Source organism: Anser brachyrhynchus (genome assembly GCF_964034855.1).
Source record: "Anser brachyrhynchus genome assembly, chromosome: 1".
NCBI lineage: Eukaryota > Metazoa > Chordata > Aves > Anseriformes > Anatidae > Anser > Anser brachyrhynchus.
The window spans coordinates 60,057,607-60,084,014 of NC_137694.1; the positions used below are offsets into that span (position 1 = coordinate 60,057,607).

Consider the following 26,408-nt stretch of genomic DNA (forward strand, 5'->3'; position numbering starts at 1 on the left):
AGGTTTCTCTACTGCAAGGGTCAAGAATGTTTGACATGCACAAAAGGGGGGTTGCAAAATCTCTTGACGCAGTAGGTGTGTCCCAAATTCAGTAAATACTGTAAAATATGGTGACTGGGATTAGGGGCCAAAACAGAGAAGAGAAGAACCACCAGGAGATGAAGGGGTAATGCATAATGTAATAAAGATTCAATGACGGCCAAGTAGAGAAAGGCAAAATGGAAACACGACATTGAAAACCAGCCAGATCTCCAGTGAATTGGAATCACTGGGTTTGAACAAAGGTGAAACTGCTACTTGCAATTCTTTTTTCATTACTTTTGTCAAGGAACTTAAAGGTATTGGTATTTATGGAGAGATTGCTCAAGCTGTTTGTGATGCCAAGAGGAAAAGAAGAAAAAAATACTGTTTGTAAGAGTTGTAACCAAACCACCACTGCATCCATTTTTGTTATTTTAAGCTTCAGTAATAAATGCAAAAAGAAGAGGGGAAAAAAAAAAAACCACGAGGAAATGAATAGAGAACAACATATATTTCCTATTGAATTTATCATTGAGCCTGGGGAAGGCTTTTTTTGTTTATTTTCAAAGGTTTTCAGCAACAATGCACAGAACAAGAGAACACAGAACTTAAACTCCAGCGTACTTAGACTTCAAGCACTTCCTCAATATTCAGGATACACTTTAGTTTCTAAATGCTGTCTGCTTCAGCAAAGCTGCAGCTTTACTTGTCAGTCAGGAAAGCAAGCCATGAAAACAGAGTGACAGTAAGTATACTTAAAATAGAATGCCTTTTGCTCCAGAATCTCTAAATGCCACAAACGACATTCATAAAATAAGTCTCCCTTAACAATGCTCTGTAAATGTAGCAATGTTATACTTTTCTTCCCCCCCAAAAGAAATACAGGAAGCTTAGAGAAACACTTTTCTTTTTTTTTAAAGGAATATTAAAAAAATAAATAAATCTGACTCTCAGTGAAGACCTCCTTATGAACAGAATATCCTGACTCAAGCATTCTTTAAATGATTTGCTTATTTTTCTCTTCCATTTTCTTTAGTTCTGACGTTATTCTCAGTGAGGAAAAACTGGACTGACACTAGCCATGAGTTTTCAGTGTTAATGGGTGACTACAGTGCCTGTATCAAGCTCCACACACAGCTGTTTAAGAAAAGATGCTTATTTATGCAACATTAACATTTATAAGCCAAATGCCCTTTCATGAGCAAGAACAAGCCAAGAGAAATAAATAAGCCAAAAATATTGTATTCTGTCTTCTTTAAAAATAAATAAAACTTTTTAAATTAATTTTGATTCTTCTTTTTCTGTGTATGTATACACACATATATGTGTTTGGGTCTGCCTACTTATACCAGATAACTTTTCTTGACCTATTTCAGTCAAACTGAACACCAAAGTAAAGTTTTCAAAAGTACTAAATTCCTATGCAGTTTGTGAAAGTGAGTGGAAAAGAGAATCCATATAAATTGTGCTACTGAAGGAGAGCTGAACTCTAACCTCAACACTAGCAGTCATTTGGCAAGAGTACATATCAAACAGGTGGTGTGAATAATGAGAGTACTTGAAGACTAAACTAGCTTCACATATTGAACATCAGAGAATACAACCATGAGCTATAAAATCGTTTTACTAGTTTCGCTTCTCCTGGAGCTCTAACATTTTGCTGTTACTTTATATCACATGACCAGGTTTTATTTGCTGTCCTCCATTACTTCACCGATCTCCTGGCAATTCCACGTGAGCTTACTTTGGAGAAACTTCTTCTTGGGAAAATTGGGCCATGCCTTCTACAGCATGATATTCTGCTGCTGCTTCCATTCTCTCAGGTTGTTTTGCCTGTAGTTTTTATCTTTGCTGTGTCTTCATTCTCCCAAGGTGGTATTAATTATAGATTTCAAAATTAAGCTTTATATTAACTCTGTGGTTTTGGTCACATCATCTATTGAACACCATCCCTGGAGAATTCCATCAGGCAACTCATCGTAAATCAAAACTTTATCTTTTGTTATTCCCTAATGAAGGTTCTGCAACCTGTTTTAGACTTACTAGAATTTCCTTTCCTAGCTCATCCAAGACTATCGTTCCTCTCAAAGTCATATTCAATTAATTTTTAATCCAGAGGCAGTGCCTTTAGTGAAATCATGAATTTATAACACACTAATACCCGCTCATCTGAACTCCAGCTACAGCCCAATACCCAGTGTTTAGTATTGGCGTGTGCATCTCAAGCCTGACGTGCAGCCACTGGTAAATGCAACTGGGAAGGAATTAAGGGCACCTGAATATAATGGTTGCTGTTCACACGGTGAAAAGTAGCTTAGTTCAGCTTGTCTGCTAACACTGCTGGCATCTGGTACAAATTAGAGTGGCTAATTCCATCAGCAGCGCCTACAGAAGCTGAGATTCGTGCTGGCCACCAGGTTATTATGTGTGGTATATTAAGACAGATGGGGCAGATTAATAAGCTTGAAGCTGGCTATGCATGTCCTCCTTAGCTTAGTGAAAAGCACAGACTCACAATAACTGTAGTTTTGGTGCTAACCCTAATATATCCCATCAGACTCGTGTTATTTTAAATCTTGGGTGTGCTTAAAGCTGCATGACATGTATTCAAACTGACCCTCTTCCACAACCTCTTAGGCATCAAAACAGATAAAGGAAGACCCAATTCACTTGTGAGACACAGAATAAAGAGAAATTAATAATCGTTTATGGAATTTTCTTCTTAGTAGTCATGTTGTTTTCTTTCATGTGTAGGTGTGAACAGAAAACGAAAATGGTTTTTGCAGGGGCAGATGGAAATGCAGACTGGGAAGTGTCCAGGATCACTGGGAATGGAGAACTGCTTCCTTGCACAGAAAGAAGCATAGAGGAAATTGATAGGAAGGAGAGAAGGAAGAAAAAGGATATCAGAATGAGTGAGCTTTACAGGAAAAAAGAAAAAAAGTGAGAAAAGGTATTCAGATTCCCAAAGTGAAAGAAATGTTAATTCTAATGCAAAAACACTGTTTCAGCAGTGGTAGTTCATAGTAACAAATTCATTTATTACTGCATAATTACTAACTGCTAGATGTTTGCTTGGAAATGTACTGACATCAAAAGATACTACTGGTACTACTGTTTTTAGTAGACTCTTGCTTTTATAAACCATAATTGAGGATCAATCACTAGTCAGTAATCAAAAAAACTATCTATATGGCTGGAGTGAGAACAGGTGCATAAGTGACAGGATGATAGGGAAGTGTCCCACTCTGTGTGGTGGGCTCAATTTCTTGCTTTATGGTACATGTAAATTAAATAAGAAATACAGTAAGAAATAAGAAATAAGAAATACAGAGACAAAAATAAAAAAAAGGAAACAACAACTTGATAGATCTTAAACACTTCATATTTATTGTACATTAAATAAAACAATTTCAGCTCAGTTGAGAGACTGATGGGCCAGATTTAGAAAATCAAAACTTCTAAAGGAAGGTATGTTCAGCTTAAGTGATCATTAAGTACATATGTATTAATTATATTATAGTAAAACTGTATTTTGTTAAACAATTCTCAAGTGAATAAGATACATTATCCAAGAGGTATGTATTCCAAAGGTCTTATTGCACAGCTACTGGCTAGTCCATGTACTTTCAGTCTGACAAAATTATGTTTTGTACCACCAAGTACCAACTCTGACCGCTTCCTCATGTTTATTATTACACAGCTTCTCCTCTTTCCTCATTAAAAAAAAAAAAAAGCACAAACACAATATCAAACAGAAAACAAAGCTGAACATTACAAAGTGTGTGTTGTCTTCAGTTCATCTCATTTCAACCCCAAAGCAATCCATGCGTATTCTTTCTTTTCAGTAAGAGCAGGTAGGGAAAACAAAACAATAAATGAGAGAGATGGGAAAAAAAAAGAAGAAGAAAAAATCTGCAGCCACACATTTGTTCTGTCATTGCAAGAACTAAAATGCTGTAATTTGGCTACCAGTTTCCAGGGTGGCGGCAGGAAGCACTGTGGTTGGACTCTCACTTCCCCTCAGTTTTGTCTCCCTGTACTTCACGCATATATGAATCGATGATATGCGGAGGCACTCCATCCATTAATAGTCTGAAGAATGAAAGTCCACCTACAAACAAGAGACGAGACAATTTTTCAGGTTGAAGATCCCTGGAGAAATAAATAGGTTTGTACCATTAATTTCTGGCTTAAGTGGCAAAGATTTAATCAGTCCCTATTGTATACCTCTCATTTTAAGATGGGATAAAATTCATCCCTGTTCAAAAGTCTGGCACAAGAATTAGCCATTATTTAATCTGTGTATTACACAGAACTTTCCTGTCCTTGCACAGGGTGAATTTAATTTCGGCTAAGTCTCTGCTCACCACACAATAGCTTCACTGCAAGCGACCTTCCTGGATTTCCATTAGGCTGGGTGGAGCGCAGTTGGAGATGGAAGTCAGCACAGAAGGAACAACAGAGAAAACACCTGATACCAAACAGTTGTGGGATACATGCAGAGACATTCAAATTCTTCTAGGGTTGGGTCTTATAATGGTTTATAAGTATTTAGCAAAATATTTACCACCTTGCTTGAAAGTAACAGCTGGGATGACACATGTAAATATATATACGGAAAAAAAAAATAGGATTTTAGACAGAGGTGCCTAAATTTAGACTGCAGAGAGAATTGGCAGAAGTTGAAATTTTCATTTCCAGCAGAAGTATGAAGAATGATTTTGGATTCACTTGTGAATGAAAAACAGATGACATGAAATTAGCTTGCCTCTCTGAAAGCTCTGCTTACTGCTGGGGCTGCCCTGCTCTCCAGCCATGCTGTACGTTGTGCTGGAGCGTGCGGTGTCTGCACAGGGGAGCTTTCTCAGAGCTTGGAGCTGGTGATGGTTGATCTCAAAGCTGTGGGAGCTGAAGATTTGCTCCATGTTTGTGTCATCATTAACTGCAGCAGTGAATGCATGCTCACAAGACCCTCTTTGTTTCCTCTAGCCCTGCCCAAACTTTGTTTCCTGTCTCTAAAAAGAAACTTAAAAAAAAATGTACTTTTCAGTTTTGTGGTGGTTAGCACCAATATTCACGGAAAAGTCAATTCAGAAGAAACACCTCCAGCCTTTTAGGTCCATAAGCTTAATTACTGTGGCTTAGCCACTGTGAGTAAAAAGCTGAACCAAACCTATTTTAAATCGCTGCGCTAAAACAGAAACCTAGGCTTATAAGAAATCTAGTAGAAGTACTCAATGATTTGTTTGATGTTCTGGAAAAATGGACAAGGCAAAAGATTTTTTTAAGTAGGTTTAATAGTTTTAGGATTCCAAAACAAAATATTCCTTTCACTGCCCAGAAAAAATGTGCACCTAGTGTCTAACACACCTGCTAGGGCACCCCAGATCCCTCTGATGTAGAATTAGTAATTTAATACAAAGAATCCAAATTAGAACTGAAATTTCATGCTATTTGAAAACAAACAAACAACAAAAAAAATTATAGAAACCTGTAGCAGAAACTAAATACATGGTATTTCTGTAAATTTCATTGAAATCAAATGATGTGGCAGAAACAATGGGAAAAGAAGATAAATATTTTGCTAAAAATAATAGAGGCTCTCCTTTCTCAAGAGGAAGGGTGGCATTTGTGGTAAGAGAGCAACATACCGTTGATATTTATTCCTTGTATAATTCTGCATAGATATTCTGTTCTGCAAGCTGCAAAATCACCCACTGATAACTGTACTTACCTTCTCAGCCTTTTCCGGAACACACATATAGTTTTAAAGCAAAAGTACATTGTCAGGATGAAGACATCACTGTCTGTGAATGCTTCAGCTAAATGCAACTGAGCTGATACTTACATACAGCATTTATCCTGAGTGCCGATTTTAGGTATTTATAACCTTTATTGACACAAGGATTAACCAATTAAGGTGCTATTAGTTACTAGTGATTATGAGACTGTACTGTCTCATTTAACAGTTGCATTGTTGCAAAACTCCCGAACTTAGATAGATGCACAATGCAGACAAAAAGATGCATGCTTTTTAGCATTCTTTTCAACTCGTGTAGTGCAAATTGTGATATGAATCATTCATTTTTAAATGGAATTAAATGTTGAATAAATATTTCATTTATGTAGAGGTATATTCCTATATGAAAATAACTGACTGTAAATGCAAAATGCGTTTTATTCATGCTAACTTGTGCTTGTGTTAAATTCCATTGAAACATGCACTGGTAGAAAGTAGTGGGAGGTACTACTAACCAGGATTACTGTAAGCAATTATTATACAAATCTGACTTTGCATGCATTAAAACTATCATGCTGCTCATTTCAAAAAACATTTTCATTAAGTGACGTAATGAAAATCATGCCATACTAGGCAAGACTTTGTATGACGTGTAAACAGACATAAGCTTCATATGCAAGTACCATATGAAAGCTTACCTTAGATGACAATATACATTCAAAAATCCTTACTGTGTAACTAAGGGAGAGAGAGAAAGAGAAGTAACAATTTAATCTCAAACACAAAAGTAGAGAGAAAATGTTGAGTGAAATTATGCTTACGATTATGCCAAGATGATGTTTTAATCCTTAGTCATGTAAAATAATGTGGGAATTGAAACACATGGAGAGTAAAAGGTAGGGATCCAGTTCCACTTCAAAATTATCATTAATATGTAAAAGCTATATTAATATGTACAAGTAACTATAAATCCTGTAATTAGTCTACAGTATAGATGGTAACCAAATTATGCAAATGACATTTATTATAATAGTTTCCAAATGTAGCTTCAGAGAAGCTAACACATATATATATATAGTATTTTCCACCAGGGGAAAAAGAAGCACACACATAACACTGAAACATATATATATATGTTGAAACTCTGTAAGGCAAAATAATCAAGTACAGACTAATTACATACCTGTGTACTAAAGTATGTACTTGGTCACATATCCACATTTACATTACTTAAAACATGCCATTTACTCTATAGAAGTCTTTACCTTTAATTAAACATTTTGACTCTATAATATGTCCATATATATGTATATACAGAAGCACTCAACTTTATACCTATTGTAGCCATTTAAAAAAAATACCTTACGACTTCAAATACTGCAAGAACATTATCTGGCCTAATTTCTTAGCATATTTTAGTTTTGAAATAGTAAATTTGGATGTATAAAATACTGGAGACTACTTTCTGGGCATTTCTACAATTTTAAAACTGCTCTGCTAATATTCTGGATTTGGGCAAGGTTGCAAGCAAAAAAAAAAAAAAATCTATTGAAATGACCAAATTCTCTGCCATTGTAATCCCAATGAACCCAAATTTAAAATAAACTGTAAAGGCAATGAAATAAATATATATGTTTTTAAGTATAAAATTTCCACTGATTTCAGTTGGATCAGGATTTTTTCCCTAGATCCTGTAGTTTAAGTTCAGGCACAGATTATCATTCAGAGCACTAATTTGTAACCAAAACCAAATCTGTAATAAAGAATGCCTTTTAAGCACAGCAAATGACTTTAAGATACTTCTGATATTTCAGTAATTCTGCAAACTAACCAAGATCTGGTTTTTGAGATGCAAAATTCTGCCTCTTGGAAAGGTCTAAGTGTTCTGGTCAATGGTAATCACAGTCATTAAATAATTCTTCATACGTACAAGTAGTTCTATGCCCAGTGGCATAGTAGAAGCATGGCTAAAATTTTTGTAACTCTGTTGGTAAATTCCTATATCCTTGATTAATTTGGCCTTCTTTGCTCATGTGACATAAACATTGTATGCCATGAGACACCAGCTAGTTTATTCTAAAAAAAAGCAAATAAATACACACTTTGCATGCAGAAAATGCGTTTGAATGTGAAAAGAGAGGAAGGGAATGAGATGGAATGTCCAGAGGAGTATGCTTATTATAAACCTGGTTATTCCCCGCCAAGAAGAATGGTTCTCCTGGGTTAATTACTCCTTGATATATCACTGCAGAATTAGAATATTTATAGTGGTATTTATTCGCATTTGAAATTCTTCCAAGTTGACTTTAACACCATATTTCTTAATATTTCTCATACAGCATCTTAGCTATAATCAACCTATTAGTGATCACCAACCTTGATTTCACTCTTAAGATAGACATACTCCAAAAACATGTTTCATGATAAAAAGCACAGTTCTTTAACTGAATCTTATCACCTTCACTGAGGTCAATGAAAAGAAAACATTTCCTTACAATAAAGAAGGATTTATAGCCATATTTAAGGATCTACTTCAACAAACTTAAGACATACATTTTTTATTTTCCTTAGTAAGACGAGTAGGAAAAAATATATCATAAAATTCAGTTTATGCACATCATCTTTCAAGATAAAGGTAGAGTTACTGTTATCTCTAAGTTCTATTACATGACGTTTTCAGCACAGCATATTTATAAAAAAGGCATTGTACATGCAATTGTACTGAGCTGCTCACTGAGCAGCCTTCTTTAAGTTCACTCAGCAAAACTGAAAACAGAAGAGTGATGTAATGTCTGTCTGAAATAACATCAGTAAATGTAGAACCTTTTTGAGGGTAAAATAAGGAGTTTTTATTATTATTAAATAATTATCATGAAAACATTCAAGAAATAAGCATTAAATTTAATAACAACTATAAGTTTTGTCACCTAAAATACCATAAATAGCTACAAAACTAGAAAATTTTAGCATATTGATAATACTCAGAATACCTATAGCTGCTCTGTTGGTCAAATACTATGCAAAATCCAAAATCCTAAACTGTTCTGCAAGTAATTCTTCCAGGATAATCCTAGAAGTGAGCATATATATATATATATACACACACATATATATGCATGATAAACTTCAGATCTCCAACAACTCAGAAGTAGTTGGCTAGAGCTTCTTTTCTCCGTCATAAGGAAGATTTACTTACTGCAGTGTATACTGTTGCATGGTATAGAGATCCTTAGCATGGCTTACTACACCAGGGTTTGTAGTAATACCACTGTAGTTCATACATTCACCAGATACGCAGCATTGCCTTGAGCCTGTTGATCCTATTGAGGCACCATTCCACTGTATCTCAACATTACGAATTAGTACCCTGATTGTTACTTGTTGGACTAAAGCTGAACCAGTTTAAAGCTATACATATAAATGTGCACACACACACACACACACACTGCAATCCATTTCCAGTGAGTCAGAATCCATAACACTGCGCGTCATTGTGATGTGCAGTCATCGGAAGAGCCCTCCTAAATGAACAAACAGTCTGGGAAACTTAAGAGAAGGAGAGTTCAACACAAAAATCAATAGAAGGTTGAAATAAGGTTCAATTATGTTTTTATGCTCCGGTCATTTAATATTCAGTTGTATTTGTCTGTATCATATAGCAAACCCTGAGCCTACTCTGGTTTGCCAAGCTACAGCTGCTGTCTGTGCTTAATCCTATTCCCTTTGAATTCATCAGTTGAACTGCCAGTCACGTTAAGAGCGTCAGCACCGAACACTTACAACAGATGTCCAGTGTCTAAACCCCACAAATTGCTAATCTGAGCAGTCTTCAAACAGGACACTTAAAACAGTGGCCAATTTTCCTGCCAGAATGCAGAGAGGAATCTCAGCGAGGGCAAGGAGTTGTTGGGAGAGAAACACAGACCAAGCAGGCATGGTGGGAAGTGGTACTACAGTAGGTGATAGTTGATATGAGACTGGGCTCCAAAACAGTTAACTAGGGAAGGTGGGATTTTGGGTTAATGAAGCAGCCTGTCACATAGCTAAGAAGAGAGAGACAACACATAGTCTGGGTGGGATGCTGAATAGCAGACTGCATTTTGGAGGACTTCCTTCAGACGTGATGTAAACCCAAAACACTGTAGAATAAAATGTTCTGAGGAAGATGTCTGTAGCATAGTATTCCATTTTTCAGTTGATCTTGTCAAGAAAATATTACTTCTTTGAGAAAAAAAAAAAAAAGAAGATATTTATGAATGTAGAAATGTCTATACTACAAACATATTGCAATCAATGGGTTTTGCTTAAAAGATAGGAAGGATCGACTAAATTTTGTCTGCAGAAAGTATTTCTTACATCCTCATTCTCACTGTAGCAATCAATGTTGGTAGGTTCAACTACAACCTGGAGGTGCGGTGCCAGAGCAAGTGAGACTGTAGGATGTACTGCAACCAGCTGATAGGATGACTCCTGCAGCCCTTAGGACATGATATCATGCTCATGCATCTATCCAAGGTTTCCTTTGGGATAAATGATTGGAGGGATGCTTGAATTTAACTGAGGTGGTAAGGTATGTTGACAATGTTAAGAACTGACTTAAAATCACAGAGCTGGAAGCAATCTTGAGATATCATTTAGTGCATACCATAACCCAAACAATAAATTTTACTGCAGTCATTCCTCCAAGCTACTCTTAAAGGCTCATGGTACCTAAAGCTCTACAACCTCTACAGGAATTCTCACACTTCACTACTCTGTGTTATCTACCCTAAATATTTGTTGCCATGTTGACCTGTATATATATATATATATATATATATTATATATATATATTTAAATAAAATCTTTAATGCAACTGTTGTAGAAAGAATCAGCTGCAGATGGGAAAGTAGGCAGCCTGAAAACATCGTGGATCGTGTGCTCTCTGTTTCAGAACACTACTCAGAGAATGGCAAGTAGGAAAATTAGATGAATACTTGTCAGCAAAAATCCTCAAGGACATAATCTCAAATGTACCTAGTAACCACTTTAGTGAATAGAACATGTTTTTTGGTTTTGTTTTTCCCCCTAGATAAATTACTTTTAATTGACTGGAAAAGCATCTAACCATTTTCAGTGTATTTCACATACCAGTATGTAAATGTGCAATAGTAAGAAATTAAATTCCTATTAGTATTGGTGAAAGGCAAAATCACTCCATGCCTGGCTCTTAAGAACACTAACACAGAGCAACTTCTACTGATGGTGAACAAAATCTTGGAAACTTGCATATAAAGAGAGGCTGAGTGAAGACATTGGGTGTATATCATGCTTCAAAAGCAGCAAACTGTATTTCAATCCGATTCAGTGAAAAAAAAAAAGTTTCAAGATGAACAGAAACAACTGTATTTCACAACAGCTGTAAAAGCAGTTACTGAAGAATAATATGTAATCAATGGAAAAATTTTTCAGTTCCTAAACTTGACAGATTAGCTTTTTTTCTCCTTGTCTTAAAAACATTTTACGGTATTCTGCACATCAAATGTAAAAAAGAAAAATAAATAAACAGAGGACAAATAAAAGGCTTCACACTTTTAAAATGTAAAATATGGTTGTACTACAAGCAAAGTGCTGAAAGATTAAAATGTTACAATTGAGTGTAAATGTGGGAAAGGATTTTAATGCTTGGGGACTTAGAATCATAGAATCACAGAATATCTGAGTTGGAAGGGACCCACAGGGATCATTGAGTCCAACTCCTGGGTCCCCAAAAGGACCACCCAAAAAAAAAAAAAATCAGATTGTGTATCTGACAGCATTATCCAAATACTAGAAAGCTTGATGGAATAGCAAAACTAACTTGGCTTTTGCCTTTCAGTATAAAAAAAAAATAGATGAAGCAACCTTCTCAGGTGATGAGGTCTTCTGCTATGCTGTAAATAGAAAGTTTGCTTGTGATCATGGAAAAGATTCATACGTCCAAGATGTGTACAATACCTTTTAAAGACAACAACTTAAGAATAAGTTATGACAGTTAAGAAACATGATATTACACATACTTCCATTATCTTAGTTAAACGTTCAAATTAGTAGACCCAGCATTTATTGAAATGGCTTCTTGCTAGCAAATTTGAGCTGTGAGACAGGATACATCAGAAAATGGAAACTGAAATCTAAAATAAACACAATGCCGTGCATAAGGATGTTAAATAGTAAGGCTTTCTTTACAGGCAAGCATGATGACAGTAATAAAATTAGGCCGATATTCAGATAGCCTAAATTCTCTCTAAATTCCTGACTGAGACACTTTTTACTGGCTGGCTTTAGGCAGCTTTCCACTCATATAACCTCAAACTTCCATGAACCAAAAGCCTTTGGGGTTCCAACTAAATATGACCCCATCTTTTCCTAGGAAGTAGTTTTCTGAAAAATACAGCCTTAAGATTATTCATTAGTAGTCCAGTCCAAATCTTATTGCCATTCATGGTATCCCAGACAATGCCAAATCGCCTGGAATTCATAAGAACATTTCTATTGACGAAAATAAAGATTTGTTCTCAGTGGTAAAGGTCTGACCTACTTTTTTCCCCTTCCCTGTGCTTGAAAATTCAGTTTTAAATGTTTTGTTCCTAAAGCAAATACAGCAATTATATCCACTAGCTTGTGTCCTTGAGAACAGTATTGTTTTTTTTGCTGCATGGCTTTGCTAACAAACTACGTTAAGAATTTTCCTTTGAAAACAAATGTTTTTGTTTAATACATCATTTTAAAGCAGACAAAACTTCCATTTCCTTTAGAAATCCGTATCCTATTCAAGATGATTTTTAATGTGTTTTCAAAGAGCTCTATGGCTGAGTCTTACTAGAGTTTATCAGGTAAGTGTCAGAGCTCTGAGAGTTATATTCTAACATTGTGTCACTTGTGAAAGAGTCCTTGCAAACACCAAATGTATGAATTGGGGTTGGGAAAAAAAAAAAAAAAATAAAAGATGGTGCAGTATAAACACAACACAGCCCTCAAAAAGAAAACAAAACTACCAATGTAGTTTATTCTGTACTAACACTGAGTTATTATTTTCACCTGTGGAAAAAAAAATTGTTTAAACTCCCTTTTGCCTTGCATACTTGTTGCGTCTCCCATGAAGAGTTTGTTCAAACAAACAGTGCATTTGCAATGATTTAAAACTCTTACCTTTTACTTCCAGTTTGCAATCAACTTCTGCCTCTCCAAGTTCGTTGACTGCTCGGCAGCTGTAAGTGCCTCCATCATATGGACTGGGTTTGCGGATCTCCAAGGTACAGACACCTTGGTTGCTGAACATTCGGTACCTTGGGTCATTCATTATAATGACTTTGTTTTTCAGCCAGGTTATTTTGGGCTGTGGTAAAAACAAATGAAAACCCACATGCACAGATCTATAAAAGGAAATATTTTTACCATTGTTTGTGATGTTCTGATAAAGCTGAATAATCCAGAAATGATGCAAAATAGATAAAACAGTCATAGAAAATAAATAATGGTTAACTCAAACAAACACGGGCTACATCATGCCTTTGTTTTAAAGCATGTGTTTTCAGCGCAGTTTCGATCATATCATTAAAGTCATAAATATAAGCCTGTTATCGATATAAGGGGTGCTGTGTAATAATAGCAAACACCTCAGCCATAGCTTTTGACTTCCAATTAGTCTAAGTCAATTAGGATGTTTTCAACTGCAGTTTACAGAAGGAACAGACAGAAACTGTGAAGAGTGGACATAAATGCTCTAGAGTTCCCATTTTACTAGATCAATCAATCATATCAGAAAATAAATCTCAAAAAGGCAAAACTCAAAATAAACTGGGAGACAATGCATCTGAGAACCAATGTGGTATTCCCAGAGTATTTTTGCAATGCACTTACTTAAAGCATAATTAGCTTTTTATAGAATAATTATAGCTTTATTTTAGTAACAACCTTTACTATCATCAGTTCTGGTCCCTGTACAGCCCAGCCTTTTCCTGAAGTTTTGTCCTTTGCCTGGGTTAGTCCTTTTTTTTTTTTTTTTTTGTATGCTTTAGAGCCCACACCACTCTTTAATTCAGCTTGGCTTGTGAGACAAATTAGGTTAACTTTCTCTGTGTTAACGGATATTGCTGTGAGCTTGCTGTACCTTGGGGTTGCCCCGAACACTGCAGTTCAAAGTAGCGTTGTAACCAGCTACAGCATACGTGTTAATGAGAGGCTGGGTAAACAGTGGTCGTTCACTGAAGTCAAAATCATCGTAAACTGGGTATTTGTAGACTTTACCTATGAAATGAAAACAATACATTTATAAAGATGGGTGTTGTAGTGTAGCTAAATACCCAAACATCTTAAAAAACTCAGAGAGTCTGCCTGTCCTGATGCCAGGAACCAGCCTGCCATAGTAATTGAACTCATATGGGAGGCTGGAAGGGGGCCTGGAAGTGACTATCCCCCTTGGTCATGCTGTAGGATTGAGGTCTGAGGGCTTGTCTGTCTCATTAGTAGGTGGTGTAAAAAATAATACACATATATTCAATTTCTTTGCCTGACTGACCTATGTATTACAGAACAGCATGGGTCCTGTCTGCTGCACTGCAGAATGCCTGCCTTGACACTGTGTGTCTCAGTGTGTTCACTCTGCTGCCAATTGCTTTTCACAGTTTGCTCTGATCTGACTGGCTCCATATCTGAAAATCCATCTGCTTCATGCAGTCCACTAACAATACAGATGCCGTCATGGATGCTGTTTCTATGCAAGAAAAGCCTGGAAGTAAAATCCAGTTTCCTACTGACACTTTATCCCTGCTCTGTAATGCAGATTAACATCAGTAAATAACCTTCGCCCATAAACTAAGCTGGCATTTAAACCAGCTGAACAGATTGACATCTATTCCTGTGCACAGCCAACACTAAACATCTTTTTTTCAACATGGAAGGTTTCTTACTGGCTTCAATGCAGCTTAAGCCTGATACTTACTCTCATGACAGGAGCAAGTAGGCAGAGATGAAAAGCAATTCCTATAGCCCTGCTTTTGTTTGTGATCCAGTTTCTAATAGAAAAGCAGTGTTTTTTGTTTGTTTGTTTGTTTTTCCTAATAGAAGTGGGTTCCAGTACCCCTGATCTCCCATCCTTCAGCCTGTCTGTGTGGGTGGTATGGGTTGTCTGTCCTCTGCATCATGGCAGTCATGTACTTGTTTCAGACAAACAGAACTGATCTGATTTGATTTTCTTCTGCTAAACCACCATTTGTGGAATTTCCCTTCCACAAAAGGGCAGTTAGATGATATATTTATTTATTTAACATTTAAATTGCCATTCCAAGCTGACAACTTCTGAAATGTCAGGACTTCTGACAGCAGAGATTCAGTTTTTCCAGCTCCACCTGCAAGAGATGTGAAGCAGGCAGTTAAGCTTAACTGTTGGATCCTGCCCCCTGAAATGGACTGGAGCATTTGCACAGTTGGAGCTGAGTCTCCACTGGGCGGCAGTGGCCCACTGCTGCTAACAGAGCTTTGCTCCTCTTCCAGCTCAGTGACTTAACTCTGCCAGTGGTGACACGAATATGATGTCCAAGATCACAGAAAGTGACAGAGTATGGAAAAAATATCCCACTTGATTAAAAACAACAACAACAACAACAACAAACCTATTACCTATACGGACAAACAAAAAAGTCCTAATATGAAATGTACTACCTGTTGCTTGTACCTGATCTACGGCCTTTACCTCTAGTAGCTTTCCAGACTCTGAACACACCCCAACCCTTTTGATAACGAAAGGCTAATTATCTAACCATCTTTTGCAATCAGAGCACTCTCTTTGGTCATTGTTGCATCCTCGCTGAGGCCACACATGTTTTCAGCGAAGATCCGGAAGTAGTACTCGTTTCCTATGACGAGCTCATTAATGGTGGCACTGGTGCGGTGGTAGTGCTCAATTACCGTGAACCATTCCTGAAACACACAAACACAGAGGCTAAGCTTCCCCGCAGCACACTACGCTTCTAACCCAGACACTGTTTGGAAGGGCCATCAAGCTGGTGGGAGTAAGATTTTCTTTTAAAGGAATGTCAATGAATACTAAGTTAGTGAAGCTAACAGTAATTAACTATTCCATCTGATGTGAGTGGTAATGAGAATATCAAAGAGTTAAACACTGTGCAGTGAAGGCCAAATGGACAGTGAATCCTGCTGAATGGTTATGTTCTGTTAGCTGGAAGGGTTCATTTTAGGAAATCTAATATTACAAATGTTGTCCTGTGCAAGCAGTGGCAAGCTCCTTCTTTCCTCTTCCATGCTGCTGACAGAGAAAATACTGCAGTGGACAAAAAAAACTGCAGACGGGGAATAGCCCTCCACAGCAACTTGTGCTCACATGAGGACAGCACACTGATCTACCCACTTTTCCACAAGCTGAGCATTCATGAGAAATATAATTTCATCCAGGTTCCTCTGGAGCAAAAGGCATATCTAAAGGCTCAGATGGAGAGATGAGTTTTAGCGCAGTCTTGCAGCAGTAGCAGGACATCTATCCTAATCTATCCTAGTACACAATACCTACGTAGCAACTGATATAAAAGAGGTTAATGCTAAAAATACATTTAACATAAAATGCAGTATGACCACAACAATGCTTTTGCTTTTCCTTACTCTACCCTGCAGAGTTTTCCTGCTTTTCTGAAAATCCACTTGTGCCAAGTTTCCTGTGCCACAGTTTGTGTTGATATTTGGTTGCCTTCATTTACTTCAGATTTCTCAGAAATCGATGGAACATCATCCCATGTAACTTGAGGTGTTTTCTGTACTCCTCTGAGGACCTATGGCTAAAGAGCTGTCTCTTGAGAAAATGGTTTTCTGTAGAAGGCCAGCTGTGCCAGAAATGCAAATTTCAGCACCAGAGAATATGGGGGAACTATGACCAGAATGACCCATGACACACTGGCCCCTAGACACTGCTGTTGTTGTTTTCTCCTTAACACAGTAACTTAAGGACAGGGGGCATCATTTTTCTAGTTACTGTACAGAGATTACCTCATCATACAATTTGAAGAGAAAGAAAAAAAAAAGAAGAATGGGAAGGGAAACAGAGAAACATGAGGAATTCATTGATCAGACCATGAAGCAGATCAACATAATGAATTTTTGGGGCGTGTGCAAAAGGGTTCCGTTAGACAATGCCCAAAATATCATCCTAAATTTCCCGTGTTTAAATTTGCAATAGGTGTTAAATGTAAGAATCCAAATACCTTCTTTTAAGGAAGCATAAAATTCATGTTAGTTTAATGAAAATAATAAAAATTAAAATAAATAATAAATAAAATAATAAAAATTAAAAATAATAAAATAATAAAAAATTAAAATAAAAATATTGCACTTTTTGTCTCTAAATCTCAAAGCAGTTTACAAATGACACTGTACCATTTTGCCACGGGTCGTAAGGAGTTGTAGTGACTAATACAATATGCCATTACAGGTTTGAAATCAGTAGCCCTACATTTTGATTCTACTAGCAACCTGCTGCCTTCAGAATTAATGATTCTAGGTTTTATTCTTGTACTGAGACAAAGGGGGGAAAAAAAGTAGAATTACTTCTCTCTAATCCACCTGACCTTTCCTGTTTAGTACACCTCTTTTACATTATCTGAAAACATCTCCGTTTCTAGGTTTTAGAGGTGAGATCCTTAGAACTTTTAGATATTTCTTGAAGATTTTCTGAACATCAACCAATGATTTGTCCCCCTACATTAATTAAACTTGTAAGGCTTTTTATTTTCAAAAAGAAGAGTTTCATAAGTACATCAGCCTTTTAAGCATCTTATTACTTACCATACTCTTCTTATCTGCTTTTTGAATAGTGTACCCAGTAATGGCAGCATTGCCATCATCTTTTGGTGGCTTCCATGATAAATTTACATTCTCTCCCCAGACATCTTCAATAGTTACAATTTCTGGTGGGCCGGGGCGATCTGTAATGAAAATATGGGAGATGACATTTTCCATTATATTTGTTTTCTCTCTCTGCTTCCTACACACCTTCCACTTTGTTGCTCTCTCTTTCCTACACACACCTTCCACTTTATTTTCTATCTCTCTTTCTTACGCATGCATATGCTAAACCCAATGTCCAAAGAATGATGAGGCTGCAAAATGAAACTTTCAACAGTTAACCCATGTCAGAATCACGAAAAACGTAACTGGACCACTTTGTGAGTATTGTTTATAATGCGCATATGCTCTTTAGTTGCAGAAGGACATGATATTTTGAAAAAGTGATTAGCAGTTGAAAAAGTGTTCTTAAAATGGGTAGTGTCAGACGATCATTATAAAGGCTTTGCTACCAGATTTGCCTATTATGTAAAGAAATAGGTTGGTAAAAATTAAAAGTAAATGTGTTCTCCTGTCTTTCTTTCCTGCCTACATATAGTTTCAACATTTAGGATTTCTTTCACGTTACACTTACTACAAACTTACTATGAATTTACTACCACTTCCCTTTATGGCTACCACTCAACAGGAAAAGGCTTGCATCCTGGATAAACAAAAACATGAAAAGCAAAACAGTGAAAAAAAAATAAAAAAGAGACTGTCATGTTTGAATGAGCAAACGAGCACCTGCCATTGTGTAGGGAGGTTTACTTAGAGACTGCAAATCTACAGACAAGTAATTGGATGTAGAGAATTGTTTTCCTACAGCCTTGGAATGGCTAGAGTCCACTTTTCTGGCATGCATGCATTTCTGTTTCTGAAAACATACCAACAATTTGAATATCTATTGTAGCTTTGTCCACCAAGTTCTCTACTTCCACTTTCATGTCATATTCTCCAGAGTGGCTCCTTTCTGCCTTTCGGATGAAGATGATCGTGTCATTTTCAGTGTTGCGGATGTTGATTTGGTTCTTGTCTATTGGAGAACCATTTTTCTGCCATGATACTTTTGCCCTCGGTCTTCCCTATAAGAAGCCAGGAAACAATTTATGTATGCTTTTGGGAAAGAAAAGAGTGTAAGTCCTAAAGGGGAAATCAAAACTGTCCTGAAAGGAGCAGAGAAAATTCATTTTTAAATAATAGAGCATTTAAGATGCAATCTCATTAATTTACCTAAAATGCATCCTCGCCCCTCCCCAGGAGACCAAAAATATTCGCATATTCTGGCTAAACTGGACAATTACTTTTAACCTTTTTCTTTTCAAAACAAGTCAGAAAATGCACAACATAATATGTCGCCTTCTGGAAGGGCCTACATTCTCTATACTGCTGGTGAAAGAGGAGGGCACCTAAGTAGTGGACTAATGCTCCAGGGATCCTGAACTCTCTTCTTCCACTGCAAAAGCAGTTGGAATAGTTGTTAGGTAGACCAGCTTGAGATTTTTGGGGGGGATTTGTGTACATTTTTGGCATGGTAGCACCCAGTTTATGTACTTAAATAGAAGTAAATTCCACCTGCTTTGCCACTGGATTTGTCTTCCAGAGGCAAACAATTTATAAATGCTGTCCAAAAGGGTACTCTTACCCCTTTTTGAATGCCTTGTCTTAGAGAATAGAATAACCATACAATATTCCTTTAACATCTCTGGAGCAGTGTATCTTGTACTGTATTGCTGATCAAGATTTTACTAGGCTTTTGACAGCCTGGTAGAAGCCAGTATCTGTGTGAAGAGAAGACATTCAACTGCAATTCTTTTATTCAGAAGAATAAGGACTCTGTGAATAGAGAGGCACTAACTGTTGGGAGAGGTGCTATATCCTTGCAAATGGACATATTATTGGTGTGATCTCAATGACTTAAAAATTGCAGTTTCTATCAGAGACAATGAAATTCTGCCCGCTCTTCACCTCCCTCTCAAGAACACACAGTGATCAAATGCTACAGTCACACTCATGATACCATATCTAATTACTGCCAATGTAGTCATTCTGCATTGTGCTAGTGATTATCTCACATGCAGTGTCTACTAAGAGGATTTGTAAGTGTTCTGTGGATGACAGATGATGAATCAGTCTGTCTAAGCTAGTTACCCAATTCAGTAATTGGCTTAACATCACTTTGAGACATCGAAACAAGCACCTGTGTAGATCTGTGCGTGTCCACATCTGTTTATATCTACTCACTGGCCTACCAAAAATGCATGGAAAGAAGTTAAAAAGCAGCAACATAAGAAAAATGAGTCTTGAGTAATTTCCTGTCAGTGAAAGTTCTTACCTGGAAAGGAATCACAAGATTCACAGTTTCTCCAACTCTTCGAGTATAGGTCTGTTTTAAGTGTCTTGGTAGGCGAATCTTCGGAGGTTCTGAAAGAAAAGAACAAAAGCTTATGTTTGACGTTTATCCTCTTTTCTAACTGATGCAGTACTGGTAGGCATCACTATAAACAGAACTGTGTGGTCTACAATTCCCAAAAGTGACCACTAAGTGTGGTATCTTAAATATCTTTTTTCCACAACATTACATTCAGTACACCGCTGTAACACCAAATTCTGTGGTGGCAGGAGTAGGTGGGATACTCAGTACTACTTTAAAAAGGAATATCAAATACAAACTCTGTAGAAAAAGCCTTGAAAGCCTGAACAATAAAGGCTCAGAAATGAAAGAAAGAAATAAAAAGAATTACAAATATTTTTAAAGACAGTTACATGATTTCTAGCCACCGCAAAATGGCTTTGTAAGGCCACATCATCAGCTTCCAGCCACATGTAAGTATTAGCCTTAAAAAACAGAACTAATTATGGAAGCAGAGTATATCTGTGAGTGGGAATAGGCAGGAGGATCTTACCTACAACTTCCTTGACTAAGATAGGCTGTGGGTGGTACCTAGGCTCACTTTCACCTGCAGCATTCACAGCTTTTACTCTCACGAGGATTTTTGAGCCAGTCGGCAGACCATTGATTGTAAACCTTGTTTTGTCTGTCAGTTCTGGGTTAGCCACGATCCATTCATCAGCTAGTTTAGGGAAAAGAGGAGGGGAGGACGAACCAAAAGAACAGGGAATTATAAATATATCCAGTGTACCGATGAGGAAAATTATAGAAAGATAATTGATTCATTATATACAGATGAATCCATCTTTTTTTTCTTCCAATTAAGCTAAAATGTAATACTGATCCACTTCAATCTTATATAGAAAAAGTTTCAAACTTTAATGTATTTCTGCCAGTTATATACTTTCATTTAGAGAAATAAATGTTTTCAGAATGTGTCTATCATTTAATTGTACCAGAGAGAAAACTGATTTGTGTTTAAATTTAACTGATAGAAAACAAGAGGGGCATAGAATATATTTCCAAAAGCACTCAGCATTGATTTAACAACTTTCTTGGAGAGAAATGGACTTTTCAGTTTGTTTCAATATCACAATTAAACCAGTACTGAGTACTCTTGAAAATACTACTGAGAGTGCAGGGATCAGAGAAGCACAGAATATTTACAAATTGCAATGATATGCCATCTCTCCTGGTGCCTTTATAAGAAGTCTGTATGAAAGTTATTCACATAATGAATAACGACATATTGATATAAATGACATATGACATAATGACAACATTCTTAGATTTTTATCCTAACCCTAAGCGGTCACACAATCACTCCATAAGATTACACAACAGTACAGTCTCTCAGAACAGTTTCAACAGAAATGATTCTTTTCCACCCTGTCCTGCAAACATAGGTTGCTGCACTGCTAACACCTTGACCTTTGGAGTCGGATTTACGCAGTAGCAAGTCATTTTCAATACCTTCCACATCCTATAAAGATAGTACTATAATACTGCCATAAAAGACAAGAGAACTATTATAAGATAAAGTGCCCAGCAGACTTAGCACACAACACTGCGGAACATTTTCATAAGTGTATGTCTTACTTTTAGGAATTAAGTTCTCCTTCAAGCTGCTTCTTTCAGGTTCTAGCAGAAGAGGATTGCAATCATTGACTGTTTCCTGAACACCTCCCCCTCCCCTTTATACATGTTCTGCAGCAAATTCTAAGAGTACATGTACTCTCAGAAAATTCTTTAATTTTATAAAGAGAATTTTCTTTTATTAAAGAAGTTTTAAATCCTTTGTTGGTACTGTACCTTCCAGGTTAAAAGGTGGCTCCACCAATTCCTCAGACAGATCTGTCGATATACCTTGTGAGAATCCATCTTTAAAATTAATCAGAGACACCCACTTTCACACAGATGGAGCATTTTGTCAGTGGTTAGCAATTCCTGTTAGTAAGTATGCAAAGATAGATGCTGGACTTTAAAGATTTAGAGAACCTGTACTTAGGGAGTCTGCAAGTAGAAAAGAGGTAGGAAGGGGTCATCTAGATCAAGAACAGTTATGCAGGATGCTCACAGGAAAAGTAAAGGATAAAGAAAGAGAAGGAGATGGAGTTGTTTTTTCTTTGGGCCTGATCACAGCCCTGGACAGATGAAAAATAGAGATGAAAGGAACACTTGGGAGAGAGAAATGAAACAAAATGATGATGGGAGAAAGTGTAGGTGGAGAAGAAAACGTGTCATAGAAGAGAGAAGAAATTCAGAGGATAATTTTGAGAAAGAGAGACAGAAAAAAGAAGTCTTGGGATAAAATAAAGATTGGAAAGACAGAGAAAGAGAACACACTTAACTAAAGGAAACATAGAAAACTAAACAAGGCCAAAGTCATGAATAATGACAAATATGATGTAATCACTAAGGCTTTATTTCCTGGTCAAAGCTATCACTGCCCTGGATTTCCTGGAAGTATGGACTTGGCCATTTTCAGGACAGTAAAAATACTATTTTAGTGTCTGTACATGCTCCTGGATGGGTACACTGGCAAATATCTCAGCCAACAGAGACTCTCTGAAATGCCTATTTAATAGCTATGAAAACAGATGATTTACAGGTACAATAGCCCTTTAAATGCAGATAAACATAGTGTCCAAGGGAGAATTATGCTATCTTCGAAATATCACAGAAGAACCACTCAGCAGTGTATGTTACTGAGAACTGACTTCTCCAACATTAAAAAGATGTGGTCTACTCCACATTGCCAAAATAAGAGGTTCAAGGTGGATGTTGTAAACCAGCCCTGGAAAGGGAAGTTCTTTATTATCATTTTTATTATTATAACCTATGTTATTCATCCCTATGCGATGCTAGATACTCATGATGAGACTCCAGTTCGGTAATACACAGAGAGCTGCCAAACATGTTACCACAGTTAATGAAGTCCAAGAGTCCACCATGTTGATTAATTTATGAGATTCAGACTAAATGGAAATACCAATTTTCATGAAGCCAAACTGATGCTTATGGTACACGTATCTTCTAAATTATGATTACATGTACATATTGTCTTCCTATTTTCAGCTTGTGATTTCTCCTACTGATTGCTATGATAAGCAAAACTCCAAAAAGCCTTCTTTAAAGCTACATCAGTGAAGGAAGGACTGAAGAAGTCAAAGACAAATGAGTTTACAAACAAAGAACTAAAAGAAAAATACAGCAGAATGAATATAGACAGTTGTAAAGAGTATCTTGAAATTAAAAAGTTATTGAACAGTATAGAAGATATTAGTCCAAAGCAGAAAGGCACTGAAAGGACTGAGAAAAGGAGGCACTGAGATATCGCAAGAAGGAAAAAAGAATTGAACATAGAGAAAAGGATGTATGTTTCAATAATACAACTTTTCTTACTGTTATTTTCTACTAAGCTTGCTTCTTCGTAGCCATTTTCATAACATATATACATAAATGTCAATTGTGTATATATAGATATATAAGAATATATAGGAGGCATATATAGATATACACACACTCAAAAATCTATGTAAAATACATTGTACCCGTTGTATTTTAACTGAGGTAGGTACCAGTGAAATGAGAGTCTTGACTGCCATTTTGTTGCATTTCATATATTTTAAACCTATTTGAAAAATAAAATGTAAAGAATTTGTCCCATTCGTCAGGTATACAGTGATCTTCTAACAGTCCTTAAAAGGTAAATTTTGAAGATTCCTCTAAACACCCTAATTTGCATTAGCATGTATATATATCTTAGCCTTTCTTTTCGCCTTATTTGCCAATTAATATATTGCAATGACAAGGGTCATATGACTGTAACATATTACAAACACTTTTAATTCTCCTCCACCATCCTACAAATGTTAAATGAAGCATAATATACAACATATACCAAAGGCCAGTTCCCTTTATACCTGTACACATCTTGCTTGTGCAAAGGAAACGTTATAGGACCGCTGCATCTTGATCTTAGATTGCATGCTTACTCTTTCTGAGCTGTTCCCGCAGCTCCCTCCCAATACACAAGGAAAACCCTTCCTACCATTCCAGCTGTGTCTGCCTTCAGGTAATCTTCTCCAAACCTCTGAGCTTCTTGCAGTCTGTTCCTGTTCCTTACAGATATTCATCTCAATACTACATGATGCTGAGTGGTCCTGAGAAAAGCCAGTGGTTCTTCACTCCCTTCCCACTCGCCTGAGTGAGAGCTGAGGGCACTCTGCTCCTGTGGTATCTGACCACTTTTGTGAACTATTGTTTTCCTGGATTGACTGAATCTGAAACACGTGACATTGTGAATGACAAGTTCTCTCCTCTACCTCTCGTCTCCAGGCTGTGGATTGTATTCATGAAATGCTTTCATTGAAACAGATGTCGTTATGAAAAAACACGTCCAGCTTGTCTCTTGATTTGCAACACAGTGAAGAGTAGCAGCTAGCAGAACTGAACATAACAGAGTCCCATTCATCCAATCATACAACATCGCTGGAGTCCCATTGTCTGGCATTTGCTCACACAGTCCTGCCTATTTGGTACTCGCTCATGAGTTGGTGGACTTTACGTTTTGAAAACAGACTTCATCTGATGACGACTCAGAATAAAATCTATTGAAAAATACTAAACTGCTGCTGCTTGGTCACCAAAGCCTCTGGTTGTAAAACATAGGTTATGTTTGCCTATTCCTTGCTATTTCACTCTTATAAATTTATTTTGTTTCTTACATCTTTATCATTCTCCTTCAGTTCTGTATAGCTTTAAGACTTAGATGAACATAATTAAAGATCTTGTATATAACTAGCCTGAAATGTTGGGGAAATTTAACATCCACACATGAACTTTGCCTGCCTAGATAACTTATACAGCCAGCTGTTGGGAAGGCTGTCCTTCCTCGGTATTGTAAACTGGCACTTGAAGTAATATGTCAAGATAGGGATTACCACACTGAGGAACTCCTGTCCCTAAAATCTGGCTCACCTGCATATTCTTTGGGTCATGCTTATACTCATTTATTATTTCCCATCCATCCATTCACCCATCCATCCACCCACCCACTCACTTTGTTGCTTCCACTTTTCATTCTTCTGGAAGACAAAAGGGATTACCATGGTACTTGCTACACTGCAACAGATTATATAGTTTTTGATTTGGAGTTCATATCAGATGTAAAATGGGTTGAACTACAACAGCAGGTGGGATCCGGAAGACAGCCTAAAGAGAAACCTAAACACAACCCTACTCCTGGAGATTTCTGACTGATTAATCTCTGCCTTGAAGTGAGAGCAGTAGACACTTGTAGAGAAATCAATGGAGGTCTCACCTATTTTCACTATGAGTAACATACCACAGTCATTGTCACTTACTTCCTTCAAAGCAGTACTCTACAACATAGCCGTCTAAACCTGCTGCTCCAATGTGGTCTGGTGGCCTCCATTTCATCGTAACTGAGGTATCAGTTACTCCATCCACTGCCAGGAGAGTTGGTGGACTGGTAACAGCTGAAATAAGTTAGCAGTGAAGAGAAGGCAGAAAAATATATTACTATAAAAGTTCACATTTTTGGTGTTTTCCTCAAATTTAGCGTCATCAAGCTGTCAGGCAACAGGCTAAATCCTGCCTACCAGGCATTTCCAATCATCCTAGCACTTCTCTCCCAGTTAGGAGAAAAACAAGGAGAAGCAGATACCTCATTCTGTATCTGCTGGCACCCTAACCCAAAGAGCAGTGAAGGGTATTGTAGAGACATTTTGAGTAGCATATTACACAACAGCATGCTGTAGCAATAACAGCTGCCACCTTCTCGCTTCTGTGCATCATGGGGAGCTGTTGAGCGAGGTGGAAACCTTTGCTACCCTACAGAACAAGGCAATTTCTTTTATAAGGACTTGTGATTGTCACAATAGTTTGAAAAACAGTTTCTTTATATTAGAAGGCCACCAAATTAGTCGGTGGTTAAATGAGTGACAAGGCCCTCTGTTACATTAATATAAAGTAAAAATAATAATAGGACATGTAAAATGGTGTAAAATATAACCTAACCTAAGTGCATGTGAGCATAACCTTACCTTTACTAAAAGGGAAAATATAACCTAACCTAATCTAACCTTGCAAAAGGATATCAAAAATATTTGATTCCTTTCTGGAAAAAAAAAAAACCACAACACCATACTTCAGTTAATGGGGATCAGTGATGCATAGATTAATTCACATTAGAGACTATTCAAATCTATCTTAGAATATGATTCATTATAAGATATTTAGCAAATTCACTTATTTTTTATTTCCATAGATAGATTACATACCCGTTCTTTAAAAACGGAAATCTATAGACTCTTAGTGAATAAAATATGTAGTGATCTTCAGACTTCTGGTCACTTTTCTGGGTATTTTTGACCA

The 26,408-nt window shown here is 36.9% G+C and overlaps 1 protein-coding gene and 1 long non-coding RNA gene across 19 annotated transcripts in view; one reads left to right on the forward strand and one right to left on the reverse strand.

The window, feature by feature from the left end:
• Positions 1–3,388: 3,388 nt before the first annotated feature.
• MYBPC1 (myosin binding protein C1) overlaps positions 3,389–26,408 on the reverse strand; it is an 81,915-nt gene continuing 58,895 nt past the window's right edge. For 12 of the 18 annotated variants that reach the window (XM_080558417.1, XM_080558415.1, XM_080558416.1 and 9 more), the window contains 10 exons: positions 25,376–25,510; positions 20,521–20,688; positions 19,950–20,038; positions 18,504–18,699; positions 17,576–17,715; positions 15,544–15,703; positions 13,896–14,032; positions 12,935–13,121; positions 6,463–6,502; positions 3,389–4,135 (listed from right to left, as the gene is read on the reverse strand). In XM_080558417.1, coding sequence (XP_080414543.1) covers positions 6,492–6,502; positions 12,935–13,121; positions 13,896–14,032; positions 15,544–15,703; positions 17,576–17,715; positions 18,504–18,699; positions 19,950–20,038; positions 20,521–20,688; positions 25,376–25,510 — 1,223 coding nt within the window. In that variant the 3' untranslated portion in view covers positions 3,389–4,135; positions 6,463–6,491. Of the gene's footprint in view, positions 4,136–6,462; positions 6,503–7,640; positions 8,010–12,934; positions 13,122–13,895; positions 14,033–15,543; positions 15,704–17,575; positions 17,716–18,503; positions 18,700–19,949; positions 20,039–20,520; positions 20,689–21,818; positions 21,888–25,375; positions 25,511–26,408 lie in introns of those variants that run through there. The other 6 variants (XM_080558400.1, XM_080558410.1, XM_080558412.1 and 3 more) reach the window with 2 other exon arrangements.
• Positions 4,076–26,408, forward strand: part of LOC308179304 — a 33,855-nt gene continuing 11,522 nt past the window's right edge. The window contains exons 1-2 of the long non-coding RNA XR_013940329.1: positions 4,076–4,192; positions 12,948–13,038. This is a non-coding gene — a long non-coding RNA (uncharacterized lncRNA). The remainder of the gene's footprint in view (positions 4,193–12,947; positions 13,039–26,408) is intronic.